The 16715-nt window shown below is 35.4% G+C and overlaps 2 protein-coding genes across 3 annotated transcripts; one reads left to right on the forward strand and one right to left on the reverse strand.

Moving 5' to 3' along the window:
• Positions 1-1188: 1188 nt before the first annotated feature.
• On the reverse strand, positions 1189-4837 carry LOC149388847 (zinc finger CCCH domain protein). 2 transcript variants are annotated; one of them, XM_089624671.1, is made up of 11 exons: positions 4599-4837; positions 4200-4301; positions 3804-4053; positions 3589-3737; positions 3444-3504; positions 3242-3340; positions 2834-3042; positions 2322-2389; positions 1882-1992; positions 1553-1781; positions 1189-1471 (listed from the first exon to the last, which is right to left on the reverse strand). In XM_089624671.1, the coding sequence occupies exons 3-11, from the start codon at positions 4042-4044 to the stop codon at positions 1361-1363; spliced, it is 1278 nt and encodes a 425-aa protein (XP_089480797.1). In that variant the 5' UTR covers positions 4045-4053; positions 4200-4301; positions 4599-4837; the 3' UTR covers positions 1189-1360. The 2 variants fall into 2 exon arrangements, with proteins under 2 accessions (XP_089480797.1, XP_089480796.1); XM_089624670.1 differs by lacking the exon at positions 4200-4301 and having other exon boundaries at positions 4599-4836.
• Positions 4838-12969: 8132 nt separating this feature from the next.
• LOC149388848 (Rho GTPase activating protein with PAK-box/P21-Rho-binding domain-containing protein) lies at positions 12970-16278 on the forward strand. The gene is made up of 4 exons (XM_089623712.1): positions 12970-13451; positions 13732-13852; positions 14339-14689; positions 15252-16278. Exons 1-4 carry the CDS (start codon positions 13132-13134, stop codon positions 15921-15923), a joined length of 1464 nt encoding a protein of 487 aa, XP_089479838.1. The 5' UTR covers positions 12970-13131; the 3' UTR covers positions 15924-16278.
• Positions 16279-16715: the final 437 nt, after the last annotated feature.

Genomic DNA, 16715 nt, shown 5'->3' on the forward strand with positions numbered 1-16715 from the left:
ATGGAAGATACGATCAACGAGAATCAAGGAGCGTTTGTGACGGGTCGTCAAATTACGGACTTGATTCTTATAGCCAATGAAGTGGAGGAAGAAACTAGTCGAGCTGGAAAGAAAGGAGCCATTCTTAAGTTGGACTTCGAGAAGGCTTATGACAAGGTCAACTAGGACTTCCTCGACTTTGTTTTGGAGAAAAAAGGTTTTGACAATCGTTGGAAAAAGTGGATCAAGGGTTGCGTTGCGTCAGACATCTTTATTTGTTCTGATCAACGGGAAGCCACATGATAGATTCTTTGGCTCGAGAGGTAGGAAATCGAGTGAAGATGCTGATATGTTGGAGAATCTGGCTTCGTTCAAACTTTGGGAGGGGTTAGAAGACCGTCTGATATGGCTAGGCGACGAGGCTGAGTTATCCATGAAGTCGATGGCCGCTGATCTCTCCCCCGCTAAATCTTTGGTTCTTGTTTCTTTTTTCGTGGCGGTTTGGAAATCTTCAGTCTCGAGTAAGGTCCAAATCTTCGCTTGGTTGGTGGCGCTTAAGCGAGTGAATACGGTTGATCGTGTTCAAAAGCTAAACCCTATAAATATCGCTTTTGCCGAACATCTGCCCTCTTTGTTTTAGAGCGGGAGAGGATGCTAAACACCTCTTCCTCAGGTGTTCTGTGGCCACATCGCTTCTTTGCCTGAGCCCGTTGAGGAGTTGTCGTCACATATTTCGCAAGGGTGAAATGCGAAATGGGCTTCAGCCGCTATGACCAGACTCTTATCGGGTCTGTGTTGCTTATGGAATACGAGTTACAAGCTGATTTTCACCGAGGGAGCGTGGAACTTGCATAACCTGGCCGACACATAAACCACTGTATTGCCTTATGGCTCTTTTCGAAATGTAACTATTTTAAAGCTTTTTCTTTAGCAGATTTGGTTAGAGATTGAGTCAGTGCTCTGTAATTCCCTATGCACAGAGCTTTTGGGTATTAGCCAGGTTTGAGCCGGTGGTTCGTTTTGTTTCCTGTTTAGTTGTTCTGTACTTTCCTCGACTTTGCCGAGTCTTTTAATAAAGTCCCGGTGTTTCTTTTAAAACATATATATATATATATATATATATATATATGTGTGCGCGCGCGCGAGCGTCTGTGTGTGTATTATTTGAAAACAGTACAGGACATGCTATTTTTTAATATAGATTGTGCAAAGACAGAAAAATCCATCACTGAACATTATACCAGTTTTCATTGTACTAGATCCGACAAGAGATTTCACCTACTAATAAAGCTATGGCGATTCGAAACATTAAATACAAAATACTAGTACTTTTCACCGGAAAATAAATAAGATAAACGTAACAGGTCTAATTATTGCGAAACTAATTGTTAGAAAGAAAATGGACCCGAGCGAGAGTGTACTCCTGACCAGCAATCCAAACGCCAGTTTGTGACCACTGTACGTCTTCCCAATCGAGATTCTCCTCCAAAACCTACGAATATCACATGTAAGGAAAAACTTATATCATGAGAGAGAGAGAGAGAGAGGGAGATAGATTGACAATTGAATATACCTCGATATGCTCTAGCGGTAGTGGGATCCCAATCGAACACATTACTTTCTGAGGAAGCGGCTTCCTACAACGAGACCACCGAAATACGTCGATCACAGAGTTCTCGCTCTCGTTCGAAGAATTATAATGCTGATTTTTGGAACCCAGCTTCTCTGTCTCGACCTCTTGTGCAGTATTGGATGACTGTGTCGCTTTGACCATCTTCTCTCCGGTAAAACTCAACTCGTACCTTTTCAATAATAAACTCTTAAGACATCAGGCACACTAAACGCTAATCTAATCAACCGATTCAAAGTTACATATATAAGTTTTTGATATAATATATAAACCTGCGTGAGTGTGTCTCCATGTACAGCACTTCTCCTTTTTTCAAACGGGCAGATGTATATAAGGGCTTTTTCAGACCCTTATCGGCAACTATGCTGATACTGTACTTAATCCTGAGGAGGAAAAATGCTTAGCTTTATCAGCATAACTCTTAGCAAGTTGAGAGTCATGCAAGTCCATCAACTTATGAAATCTGCCTAAAGCATTGATAAGCAGAAATAATATGATCTCAGGGGTTTCCCTCAAATAAACAAAGTGTTCAATCCTTGCACATATCAGATCAATGGATCTGTATTATTCACCACCTTTAATCACAAAATAAATAAGTAAAAATATATGAAAAACAAAACAGCCTTTAAAAAAAAAAAGCAGATAATAAAGCCAATATCTTCCAAGATCGTACGAAACTAAATAAACAGCTGGAGAAACAAAAATTATTTACCAGGGCTCGTTGCAAAGATTGTATTGTATGGTTACTTCGCGTACAAATCTCTGTTGGCGTAATGCGTTCTAAGGCACACACACACCAAAAAAAAAAAGATCACGTAAGATAATAGGAAAAAAAAATATTAAAAACAAAAACGTTGTTGTTTCTGTATACGTAAATTTAAGGGTCTTTTAGCTATATAGCCATTTGACTTATAGCGTTTTGTATAATATCCAACCTTCTTGTTAATTTTCTGCAAATAGCCACCTCAACTTATTTACGGCACTAAAAAAGACAAAAAAAAAAAACCCAAAATAGGCAGGAATGTTTTGGGTATTTTTGTCTTTTTGAGTGCCGTAAATAAGTTGAGGTGACTATTTACAAAAGTTTGACTATCTAACAATTCTTAGACTTTCAGTGGCTTATTTGGCTATTTTTTTGTAAATTTAATTGCCATAGATGAGATAAGAGAATAAAACTAGGCATCCGAATCACATGAACAAATGGAAAAGCGATAAGGTAGGTACCGAAGCTGCAGCTCGTGTAGTCATAGTGCGCTCTACGGCGACGGGAGCGAGGGTAGGCTCCACTGTGGATGAAAGTGTAAGACAAGGCTCGAGATCAATCGTTCCGCCGCTTTTCTTGACAATGCAGCAGCGTTCGACACGGTAACTACACCCTATCGCAGCTCCCCAGGCTCGCGAACGCACATTGTTTCTCAGTGTCGAGATATAACCTAGTTAGTTAGTTGTGTCAGAAGAATCATATACAATAACTGTGTTGACAAACTAAAACTAAATCAAACTAGTCTGTTACGCCTGAGCCCACAACATTTAGGGAACTAGAAACACGAGCAAGCTAGGTGGGTGCCTAGAGGGTCTTTGTCTAAGATAACTTAACTGGTCTTTGATTATGAAATATGCTAATTTTCTTACTGTCTTGTGGAGGAAGTACGCGAATAGTGGCACGGAATTCTTGTATGGCAGGAGGCGGAGGAGAGGCCGTGGGGCGGCAGTACCCGGTGTGCATCAGAACTGGAAGCAATGCAATGAACACATCATAATTGTCTTCTGTAAGTACAACAAACACGAAACAACAACAACAACAACGCTGTTTGTTTTCAGAACAGTCTCGTACCTGCAACAAGATCGGAATCATCTGTGTATATGTCGGTCCCCCATAACTGGCCACTCCGTACCTATATAACAAAAAAAAAACAACAATTTAGACACACTCAGATAGACAGTATATAATAACGAGCATTTTGATATTGTACACTTACTTGCCGATTTGTGGCGGTAACAAGGTCAGCCGGTATGCGAATCTCGAGACTGGGCGGTCCACTCTGGGACGACGAGTCATCGTAGTCCCTCCACAACTTGATCAAATCTTGCATTGACTCGCCAATTTTATACATCACTTGACCCTTTCCTGAACAATAAAAAGAAGACGATGATGAACCGCTACATATTTTTAAAATATGTATATATTTATTACCATTCCCATCAGCGTTGTTGTTGACGTTTGGGTCTTGTGGCGGGCGACTAGTCCTGAATCGATTGGCAGCGAGTTGAGGGCTTCCTCTGGACGACCTCTGCATCCTTTTGCGGTGATAATTGGCCACATCGCCGCCGCTGCCATTTTCACCTCCGTCCTCTTTCTCACTCACTTCACGTTGCCGTTTTCGGTCCTCCTCCGCTGCTGGATCTTCGCGCAAAATGCTTGCCGGGCCGCTCATTGCCTCCACCTTCGGGCATAAACAACAACGCCACGAGTTGCTAAATGACTCGAATCATCAAAACAAACAAACCCCTTGAACTTCCGATGGAATTAGGAATCGGGATATGAGGAAGAGAGGAGAAATAGCAAACACCCCCAACTATATTCTTTTACCCAATTGATCGGGATATGTGGAAGAAGAGAAATGTCACCAATGAGGTCTCGCTCCTTAATATGGGAGAGCCGTGCACGATCACAGAGGAATCAAGAGCGAGACTGAGTGAGTGAGAGAGAGAGATGGGAACTTGGGGTTAGGAAATTAGGGAGAGGCTAATATATATAACTAGAAATTTCAGCTATATTTTCCTTTTTTTTTTCCCTAACCTATACTGGCCTAAACCGCATACTTCTATAATTTACCAGCACTTGAAAATGAACTCGTCCCGGATTGATTTATGGTTCTATCCTGTGCTTACAACTTCCTTTGACATATTTTAATTCACATTATTTTTAATTTCAAAATCCCCAATACGATTTCAAAAAATCTGATTGAAGACGTAGTTTTGAATTTACCTTTGCTCAACGAACACGAAGCGCTTCCAAATCTGTAGCACACACCGAATTTGATTTCAATTTAGGAACGACTTGATTGTCATTCACCAAATACTAAACTTGCACCGAACAGGTCGTAGAGTGTGATTAGAAGTTGATACTAATCCTTCGTTCCGTCTGAAGCTCACGGGTTTGGCGTCAAACAACGAGGAAAGAAGGAAATGAAGAAGAATGGTGTAAATTGTGGGCGTGTGTTTTAGAGATGGGAATAGCAGCTTCAGTTTCTAAGAAAGCCTTGTCTTTGGTTTAAATTGTCTAATAAAGCCTCTGATATTATTTTACGACATCATGATCCTTTCATATTTTGCACCATGGGGTTCTAATTGATGTTTTTATCATTTTAATCCATTTCTTTTGTTCATAGCTTTATTTTAGAGCAAACTATGCAATTAGTTTAATTTTACCTAGTTACATAAAAATTCAAGTCAAAACTATTATGAAACTACAAATTTAGCGACCTAAAATATTATGTATGGGTATGAAAAATTTGACATATGATTTAAAAGTAATGAATTTGGTTTTTTTTTTTTAAATCAAAATTGTCAAATATTCCAAAAAAAAATATGTGTCTCTTATTTTAGTACACTCTAGATCATCTCTCTCACTTTCTCATTCACGGTATCTCTTGTCGAAACCCAGCAACCTACAATCAGTCGCATTCACCAGCCGCAAAATCTCTCTCTCACGATCTTTCTTGTTGAGATTTTAGAGATTTTTATTTAGAAATCACAGTTTCTACAACTAAGTTGCATTGTAACTGTGACAAGGATGAAGTATCCTTCACATGTTTCAAACCTCATCTATGGCCGTTTGCAAATTGAGTGCGGTGTGGCTAGGCCATGACCATCGGCGGTGGGGTGAAAAATATTTTTGTCCCAGATTTTACAGAGAATCCTAATTCTATGTTCGAGGTAAATAATATAACGAATTAGATATTCACGTCAAAATATTGTACAATGTGGCCTTATTATTTTTAGAATGAATTATCATTTCCTATTCATGAATAAGATTTCGCTTGTTATTTTTGTTTGCTTGAAATGATTCATCCATGTACAATTGTAATGCCATTTTGTAGATGTTGATGTCGATTTCGGGATCGTCAACAATGACAAATAAATATACGATATATTTGTTTTATTTAATAATAGGTCTCAGAAGACTTCGTATAAGAAACAAAAATAAAATTCTGAATTAATTCAAGAGAAATATTGATACGAAATATAAAAGAAATGAACTTTATTAATAATAATCGTTTACAAGGGGCGAAGTGCCGAACTCAAGAAAGCGAACTCAACAAAAGACCGATATAATTTGAATAAAAGTGAAAGACAAAATAGAAGCTTGTGTGTGAAAATGAATACAACAGTAATTATTTATAGGCGAAGAAAGAATCATCTCTTAGACACGTGTTGATCAGCTCGTCCTCGCCACGTCGCAGACTGGTCAAATCTTAGATCCGGTCTTTTCGGCGAGGTTCCAGATTGACTACGACTTCGTTCCTTGATTGAACCAATGCAGGCGATCTGTTATCCTTTCTAGTGAGCTGGGCTTGAGCTTTTCGCTTAGAGTCGGACTGAATCACTTATTGGGCTTTGGGCGAACTAAAGCCCAATAAATAATGAAAATTTATTTGTATACCCCACAGTAGATACATTCTCAAGAGTGAATGTGGTGGTGTAACGAGGGGACTTGAGTTGCAACATCCACTAAGAGTAAAAGGGTCATTTTTTAGTTTCTACGTTGGAGTCGAATAGGACGTGAGTCTGAAAGGGTGGATCCGATATTTCACGACTTCTAAAGAGTTAGGATTAAAAAAAAAAAAAAAGAGTAGTGAGGTTATTAGTACTGTATCTCTGTCCAGCTCGAGAGGGTCATGATTTTGAAAAATACAAACCCAATATGCCACGATATCTGAAGAGCCTTAGGATAGACAATAAAAACAAGGGAGTTTATTGTCGATCTTAATTTCCTCTTTGACATCTGAAATAGAAAAGAAGATGAGCTAAAAGGGTACAAAGGGATCTCTTCTATGCGCGTTCTGATGCTCAACATTATTCCAGGGAGCATAATGAGGGGAGAGAGAGAGAGAGCTTTGGTGTAGTTTCTCTAAGTTGGAAGCAATATACCTCAACGTCTTGTTTGATGGGATACTATAGAGCTTTGCTTGGGAGGCCACGAGGAAGGCCTTGGGATAGAGACTTGGCAAAGTTCTTGTCAGGATGGCGTCGTGCCATGCATGATGACTTACTTGGGGCAGCTCGCATCCCATAGGGTGGTTCGAGAAAGCGGGAGGGCCTCGACCCCGCGGAGCAGCCACGTCACGTGGCAAGGCTCACGCCTGCGGGATGTCATCACTCCAGTGCGATTGAGTCTAGCATGTGGCATCGCCTCCGTTTGGGCAAAAACTTTTGAACAAATTATGATTAAATTTATACTTTATGCACCTCAATTTCTCATCAGTGAGATTTGAAAAGGTACGGATAAACGAATAACTATATATAAAGAATAATATGATAAAATGAATAGATGAATAATGACTTATAATATGTGAGATATATATATATATATATATATATATATATGTGTGTGTGTGTGTATGTGTGTGTATATATCTATTGGGATGCCATTTTACGTTACATTTATAGTAAATATTGAGAAAATGAGCTCTCAAGGTTTTGCGAGAGACACATCGTCAACTCTACAATTGTCTTATAGGCATCTCGTGACATATCGTCCTCTCAATGGTTGTCTTTTGGGTAGCTTGTGACACACATTCTCTTTGAAGCATTGCGAATCGAAGCAGTTGGAAAAATATTTTCTTAAATTTTGAGAAAGTGTTAAGATTTAGTGGATATTCACCAAAATTTATTTGGACTTTGATATTCAATAATTACTGTTTTTTAAAAATAATTAGACGTATATAAAGCGAGCTCTTTTCAAAAGACTATTTACTCACAATCTCTCCATTATTAAAATTTTGAGTATTTTAATAATTTTAGATTATTCTTAATTATTTTAAACTTGTTAATTTTTAATGGCTATTTAACTTCAATACTCTTTTTATTTGATCTTTTAAATTAAACATATAATAATGAATCATTTTAAGGAATTATGCTTTCGTTCCAGCCTCTTTTTCCTCTCATCCAAGTTCAAACATGCTTTAAGAATTAGTTATCAAGCTTTTTTTCTTTATCATATACCATGACAAGGTTTGAATTTAACATATAAATTTAGCTGAATTACTGATTATTTAATTTGCACCTCTGATTTGGTTGGTAATGAAAAGAGAAGACTAAGGGGGGACAATAGAAGATGGATTTGGTTGGTAAGGATTAATAGTGTTTTGAAATTCGAAAGGTGGATTTAGGAGGGAGATCGGGCAGTGTCGCTCCTTATCTCTCTACTCTACACGTGTCAATCCCTCTCTTATGTCTTCCTTGGATCCGTTTTATCTAAGCTCGTCTGCATGGTCTCCTGTGTCTCATATATATGGAAAGTAATAGTTTTGCGATGAAATGAGCTATTTCTACAACAACAACAAAAAAATGCATAGAAAGTTATTAGAATTCACAAAAGCATGAGGGGTTTGTGACTACTAATCTCTCCTATCCTATGTCTCGTATGTATTGAAAGTAATAGTTTGTGATGAAATGAGCTGTTTCTACAACAACAAAAATGTAATATGCATCTACAGTTATTAGAGTTCATAAAAATACGAAATGGAACGTTAAAATTTAGAAGAAGCCTGCGAACAATTTAATTAATTTCATGGATTTCACGTGAGAAAATTTGAATTTTTTTTTTTATAAAGTTTTAGGTTCAAATTCTACAAGAAAATATAGTGTATATTGTTGATAAAAAAAAACTTTTTAAAGTTCGCTCTACCTTTGAATGTAAAACATAGAGTGCAAAGATTTCACTTATATTCACAAAAATGTTTAGATTGGTCTAGTAGTAATTTCACACATATCTCGGTTGAGAAGTTTTGAGTTCAAGTCTAATGGGCTGCAAAATTGCATGCTCATTAATTCTAAATTATGTAATCTTGATTAATATGTCACTTGCACTGCTAATATATAATGTAATTTTGGTCAATAATGTCACTTTAAAATAAAAGGAAAACAATGAGAGGTAACATAAAAAATACGACATAATAAGAAAAAGAAAAATTCAATAAATTTTACCGAAATGCTTCAATGATGAGTTTGGATGAAGAAAATAGAATAAGCGAAAATATGAGAGCTGATCAATTGGACGGGTATGTTGTAGATGAATTTCTCACTTTTAATTTTAAGGATCAAATAGAGCAACAATTTTGATGTATTCCAATATATAAACAAACAAACAAATTTATCATATATATTTACTCCACAAATGCATGAGAATGCAAGTTTGGTTCAAAACATTATATTAGCCGATACTTAGGTAGGACTAACAAAATTAGAAAAACAGTTGAGCTTAAAAAATTTAGCATGCTTAAATCATTCGAATATTTAGAAGCAAGACTCGTTACTAGTGTTGGTAAAGACTTTGTTTGGAGATATAGACGCAAAATCGGAATTTTGTTCTGGTACTATTCACATAATAAGAATTCTAGTCGATTCATCGATTTTTTCTTCAAAAAGTATATTATATTTTAGGTTTTTATTATTCACAGAATAAGAATTTTGGTCTATTCATCGATTTGTTCTAGTACTATACACAGAATAAGAATTCTAGTCCATTCATCGATTTTTTCTTCAAAAAGTATATTAAATTTTAGGTTTTCATTATTAGGTAAATTGTCTCGGAATTAACCAGACGGGATGTTTTTTCAGATTTGACCAGAATTTTGACACTATTGAAATCGAAAAGTTCTAGTCAAATAGGATCAAAGTTTCGATTTGATCGGAACAGAATTTTCATTCCGACCGAATGCCTAAAATTATTTGCGGAGTCCAATGCTATTAGATAGGAAATGAGTTGTCCAATTGTGCTCGTGCGGTTGAGGATTTTTTTTTTTGTACGGAGTCTTACAAAGTAAAGAAAATTATACAAATAAAAAATAAAATGAACTAAAGAAAAAATAATAATCGACTTGATGAAGGAAAAATACAAAATAAATAGTATGCCTTAGTGAGTCTAGTATGACAAAATAAAATGGCACTGATACTGAACCGTGATTTTCCCTCTCTAGAAGGCCCTCTCTTTAATTTTATGTGCATTTTGGAATGATTCGGAGGTGCCAAAACTATTCATAAATCATTATGACATTTCATGTCAAATATTAATTATATATGTAAAAATGATTTTAAACGAACTTGTCTTTGCCCTCCAAAATGAAATGACAATTACTGCGGTAAATGATACATAAAAAGAGCCTTCCAAGCTTTACATGGATTCCAAACTTGTTCTCTTCATAGAAAACAAACTTCGGAGTTTGGATTCAATTAATTTCGTGCTCAAAATAAAATAATGAACAAAAACCAAGATTCTAAAGGGTCCCATGTCATATACAAGATGACAAGTAATTTTAAAAGTAATGAAAGGAAAGTGTGTGGAAAGTGATAAAGCAAAATATATATGTAATTTATACATTCCTTTTAATCATACCAAGGACATAGAGGGACCCCTAAATTTTTTTGGTAATATGAATGTTTGTCCGGATTTGAACGTCTGATCAAGACTATTACTATTTCTTAATTACATTACATTACATGCGGTCTTCAATCAAGGTTCACATTTGTTTTTACCAGAAAACAAATATCCGTCCTCTGGAATTTCTTGAACGCATATATCCATTCGTTTTCCATTTATTTATTTATCTTATGAATATTTTCACTTTTAGGTTATGATAGAGTTTAATATATATTTCAAATATTTTTTTATACATAGTAGATTTATTGATATATTTAATACTCATATATAGTCAAGTTTAGAAAATATTGTACGCATATGGTATTGTATTTTTCGTATTTTTATTTTAAAAAAAACTATATGAAATAATTAAATGGTTATATTCAATTAAATTTATAGCTTAAATAAAAAAAGATCCAGCGGCTATATAGCCAAATAGAACTTAAGCTTTTGCAAAATAACCATAGTTTGCCAACTATAAGCAAACTAGCCTAAGTAACATTAATCTAGGCTGAATTAAATTTAATCCCAACGAACTCTAAAGACAGAATGTAAGCTTTATGAAGGCTGAATTAAAATTAATCGAGTAATGATTAAAAGTCATAGTGCTCTCAATTGGCTATTTTGCTATACCTAATGAAACTATTACTATTTTGCAAAAGTCATAGTTTGAATTGGCTACTTCATACCATTTTTCGTATATATAGTAGATTTATTGATATATTTAATACTCATATATAGTCAACTTTAGAAAATATCATACGCATATGGTATTATATTTTTCGTATTTTTATTTTAAAAAACTATGAAATAATTAAATGGTTATATTCAATTAAATTTATAGCTTAAATAAAAAAAATAGTTCAACTCGTGCTTACTTCAATTGAGAAGATATATACATCAATCCCAGTATTATATGTTAACTTATTAAGGACATTCCCGCATGTTTTTAACATATATAATTTAGTTTACATCTTTTATGCTTTTTTATATGCTTTTCGCTACATCACATTATATATTGGTAACTAATTTAGTTTAGTGGTAATTTCACAGATCACTAAAGTAGAGGTCGTGAATTTAATCCCCGACGGCAACAAATACCCTTAAAAAAATCATGAATTGAAATGTAAATACAAGTTACAAGAACAATCTTCAAACTTTAGGATGAAATATTATTTTGCATTCATACGAATAGAACCCAGACCATCATTCACGAGATCAACTCATATACAAGAGGTCCCAGACTAAACCATTGGGATAATTCAATTTCCCTATATAACTAGCTAAATTTGATTCATGTGCCATTTTAACAAATTACCCTTTTTTAATCTTGTTGCAACTTGCAACTATATATTCCCTGACTCTTTTTATAATTCTAAGTATAGTTTCATTTTATTTAAAAAAAAACTCATCAGACTTGTAATATTTAAAAAATAAATTTAATTTACTATTTAGTTAATTAATTTACTGCGGGCTTTATGAACTATTTTTTGAAGAAAAAAATTAAACTTTGGTTTTTTTTTTAAAGATTAATCTATTTAATTACTGGTCTAATTGTTCCATTTTTAATTTATTAATTATTTTATTCCAAATTTATAGATTTTCTATATATAGCCGCGGCTAAATTATCCCTTGGATTTTCTTTCATATTTTTCATCAAACTTTTATTTTCCTTCGATATTTGACTTTGCATCTTAAAGTCCAATTTCCAAACATAGCACTGAAAATTTTGAGAATACCAACGACAATCAAAGTAAGTAGCTAAACAGTTAGTATATGATGACTAATTCATGTAATTTTTCTTAAGCTTTTGTCCACACTTTGTGCTGAAAGTTTTACTTAATAACGGTGCAGTAGCCAGTAATATGCTATAATCCAAATCTCTCGCAAGTATATAAAAGAGGAACATTGTCATATGTGCACATCGATTTAACTACATTTAAACTCCTGTTTGGAAATAGAAAGAAAAAAATGAAACGCTAAAGATAGAAAGTATATAACATCTATGGGATTATTTATTTATTTATTTATTTTTTGCGTTTGTGTAAAAAAACAAACATTCAAATTTGAATATAGAAACAAAATCTAAAGTCTTTCTTTTTTTTGGTTATTCTGTGTGTGTGTGAAGAACAAAATATCGAAAGTTGAATATAGGAAGAAAAATCCAAATTTGTTTTGCGTGGAAAAGCATAACATCCAAAGTTTTTTTTTTTTTCTTCTTAATTACAGGAACAATTTTTATTATTATTCAAACGCTGAAAATAGTTTGTAAATAAATAAAAAAATAAAATTTAATGACTGTTGTAATCCTCTCATACTCTCTCTCAATTAATTAAAATAAAGTATGCATGTAATCACTTCTAATCCAATTAAATAATATTTAATCAAATATGAAATAAACTAATAATTATTTGCACTAATTGCTAGTTGCTACTTACAAACACTAATACACACTAACACACCTGGAATGACATTCATCAACCACTAATCTATTTTATTTTCTGTTGATTTTTCTTCTTAATTATATAATTTCCGAAGGTTTTACTTCTATTTACCAATGCCCTTAGTACAAAGGCTGAGATAAGAACGGTAACTGAAGAAAGTAGGAGAATCTCGTAAACTGGAATGGCATTATCGAAATTCCGTGAATCCAGAAGGTCAAACTCGTAAAAGTAGGATAGAAAAAGAAGGCCTCTGATCCCTCCAGAAAGGGAGAAATTTGAAAACGAGTGGCCGTTGGAAGTTCAAAAACAGAAAACAAACAACAAAATCAGGAGAGAGAGAGAGAGAGAGAGAGAGACTTATAATACCTGTCAATGCAATCTTCAACGGCACACAACTGAGCTGAGGTGATAGCAGAGAGAGAGAGAGAGAGAGAATGACGGGCGTTGTGATGGCGACTCGAGGGTGCGGCGGCGGCGGAGCGAAAGCAAAGGCGGCGGCGGCGAAGGAGAAGGAAGAAGAGCAGAACCAGATGCGATTGATGGAGTATCTTCTGACGGCGCTGAGGAAATCCATGGTCTCGTGCCGCGTGGAGAGCGGCGCGGATGACGTGATCTCGGCCGTCCATTCCATGGACATCGGTTGGCCAACCAACGTCCGCCACGTCACCCACGTCACCTTCGACCGCTTCAACGGCTTCCTCGGCCTCCCCGTCGAGCTCCAGGTCGAGATCCCCGGCCGTGTCCCCAGCGCCAGGTAAATCTTTTTTTTTTTTTTATAATATTTAATTTAACCAAGATCCGTCAGATTTCAAACATTTGTAACGCTTCTCTCTAGCTTTTAATAATAACTACTTAAATCTTGTTTCCATATCCTGAAATAAACACTTACTACTACTAGTCTACTACTTTGCCTTTTTTTTTTTTTTGAATAAAATTGATGAACTGATCTCTAAGTAAGGAAACATTAATTGAACTTAAAACTTACTCATAAATTAAATGAAATCAAACTAAATTAGATATTTTGTATATTGCAGCGCAAGTGTATTCGGAGTCTCGGCGGAGTCGATGCAATGCTCATACGACACCAAAGGGAACAGCGTCCCAACAATTCTGTTGCTGATGCAGGAGCGGCTCTACTCACAGGGTGGTCTCAAGGTAGTAGTAATAATAATAAAAGTTCATAATCTGATCAAGAGATGGAAAAAATTAATGCAGGAAAAATGCATTATTTTATGAATATATTGTACAAAATAAGCCATTTGAAACTTATTTTTGACGATTATTATAAATCATTTATCACTTTCAAAAAAATTAATCTTGGGTTTAAAAAAAATTTTGATTGGCAAAAATCCACGAAATCTATTTAAAAAAAAAAGAGAAAAAAATAAGCGTTATTCTTTTTTCGTTTATGAAATTTAGAAATTCAAGCAAAAATTGCCGAAAAATTGATTTTTGGTAGCTATATGCAGAGGCGAAAGGCATTTATTTCGTTTCGTCGTAAAAAAAAAAAAAAAAAAAATCGAAATCCAGGCGAAAACCGGCAAAAGTCAGTGCGTTCTAACTAATAAAAAATTCCATTGGCGAAATCGTAGCGAAAAAAGTAAATCAATTATGTATTTGTTTGTTTATTTGTTTGTGAAGGCGGAAGGGATATTTCGGATAAACCCGGAGAACAGCAAAGAGGAGGAAGTGAGGGCACAGCTGAACAGAGGAGAAGTGCCGGAAGATATCGACGTGCATTGCCTGGCGGGACTCATCAAGGCCTGGTTCCGCGAGCTTCCCTCGGGGGTGCTCGACGGCCTTTCCCCGGATCAGGTCCTCGAGTGCAGCTCCGAGGACGACTGCGTTCGCCTTCTCAACCACCTCGGGCCCACCGAGACCGCTCTCCTCAACTGGGCCGTCGATCTCATGGCCGACATTGTCCACGAAGAGGACTTCAACAAGATGAACGCCAGAAACATCGCCATGGTCTTCGCTCCCAACATGACTCAGGTCAAAATACTCGTTTGAAACTAATTGATTACCAAAACAGCGAAAAGTTTCATGATCATTTATTTATATAAGCAAGTTTATCACTTTTAAAACTTGATACTTGCGCGTTTTTTTACTATTTCACTAGTTTCACTATTTAGCTAAATCACCCTATTCTTTATATTATGAAACATGTTTCTTAAAATGTTGACATATAAAACAGTCTTTTCTGTGTTCTTAGAAAACATGTGTGTTTGAATTATTCAGAAAACAATATGTTTCACTACTGTTTTCTATTAACAGCTTTTTGCTAAAAAAAATCTCTCAATTATTGAGTTACTTTTGGTCCCCTAAACGAATTTAAACAGGAAAGTAGTCCCCAAATTATTAGTATTGTAGCATGGTAGTAATTTTCGTTGCAATATTAATTATTTTTTAAAAATTAAATCAAACACCTAAACAACATGTTCTTACTAAAACCAAATAAATTAATCTCGAGTTACTATGGCGGCTTTGAAATCGAAAAAAAAAAAGTATTCTCAGTCCTAACGTTGACTTGATTTTGATCTGGTTTGTGTTTCAGATGTCTGATCCGTTGACTGCGCTAATGCACGCAGTGCAAGTGATGAACCTGCTCAAAACCCTCATCACGAAAACGCTCGGAGAGCGCGAAGAAGCCAGCGGAGGAGGAGAAGGAGGGTCTTCGCCGATGTCATCGTGCTCGTCCGATCGTCGCGATGACGAGGATCTGTACAGTCATCACGACATGGAAACCGGCAGCGAAGGAAATGGACAGTCCAGCCGACACAGCAGCGAATACGAGGACAATGATGACCACGAAGATCTTTACGATCATGACCACGAAGATCTCTATGAAGTTCAAGTACTTGGGGAGATAGAGGAGAGCTTCTCGGGGCAATTGGATGACAACAAACCCTCAGCCGATTTGGAAGAAGAAGAGGAAGGAGAAGAGAAATGTGTGACACTTCAGTGTTGCTCCGAGATCTCACTCACTGATAGCCATGATGTTAGTTCTGGCTTGACTAGTATCAATGAAGTTGAGGAAGAAGAAGAAGAAGAAGAAGAAGAAAGAGAGGAATGTATTAACTCTGCAATGTCTTTCGTTGAAGACACCAGTGCGAATGATTCTAGAGAGGAAGAAGATAGAGAAGAAAAAGAGGAATCTTCGATACAGATTGTGGAAAAGACGAGCGAATCGGAACAAGTTTCCCACGCGCCCAAGGAATCAGTCTGACCTTCATATATTTGAAGAAGATTTGCCACTCATAGAATAGTTGCTTTTGAGTAGTTTGTTTGTAAAAGCTAATCTAAGAGTCTTTGTTAGTTCATCAAGAAGGCTTGACTGAACTAGTTTGTTTAGGTTGTGAAAAAGGGTTCAGCTTTGGGCTGAAACCTTGGTTGCTCAGTTTGTTCGTCGACTCTAAATTAGGCGATGCTTTGTTATTGTTTTTTGTTATTTTCCCATCTAACCTTTGACATATTTCAGATTGATAATGAATTATGGTCAAAGTCTAGTAGTGCTTGTTTATATGTACTGTGATTCAAATCACTATTTTGAATTTATTCGACTACATGATTTGTCTTTCTAAGTTGTCAAGCTCATTATCACTGTATAAGGATATTTCTGGCTATAAAAGTCTCACTTTTCAAGTTTATTTAATTTTTAAACAGGTCACAAAAAAAATCTGATCCAGAGAGAAAATCCTTTCTTCTCCTTTTTTATCTTCACTTTTTCAAAAATTAAAGACAATTTTACCTTCGGATCAATGAGACGTTGACACATTTGGACAATGAGATAACATGTTATGTTACGTAAATTTGAAAAATAACATAAATTGGTTACCATTACCTTGAAATATATCAATTTATCGATTTTTTTATATGATAATATTTGTGAAATATTATATTTCTACTAGGTAATACAAGTCACTATCTTGTGATCTCATACAATATTGGATTGCATGGTTCATAATGTAACTTTTTTTTTTATTTTTATAAATTTAGATTTTTTTCATTCTTTTTTTTT

The sequence above is a fragment of the Urtica dioica genome, chromosome 8 (assembly GCF_054948205.1).
Source record: "Urtica dioica subsp. dioica isolate 48M chromosome 8, U.dioica_male_clone48M_v1_H2, whole genome shotgun sequence".
In the NCBI taxonomy this organism is placed as follows: Eukaryota; Viridiplantae; Streptophyta; class Magnoliopsida; order Rosales; family Urticaceae; genus Urtica; species Urtica dioica.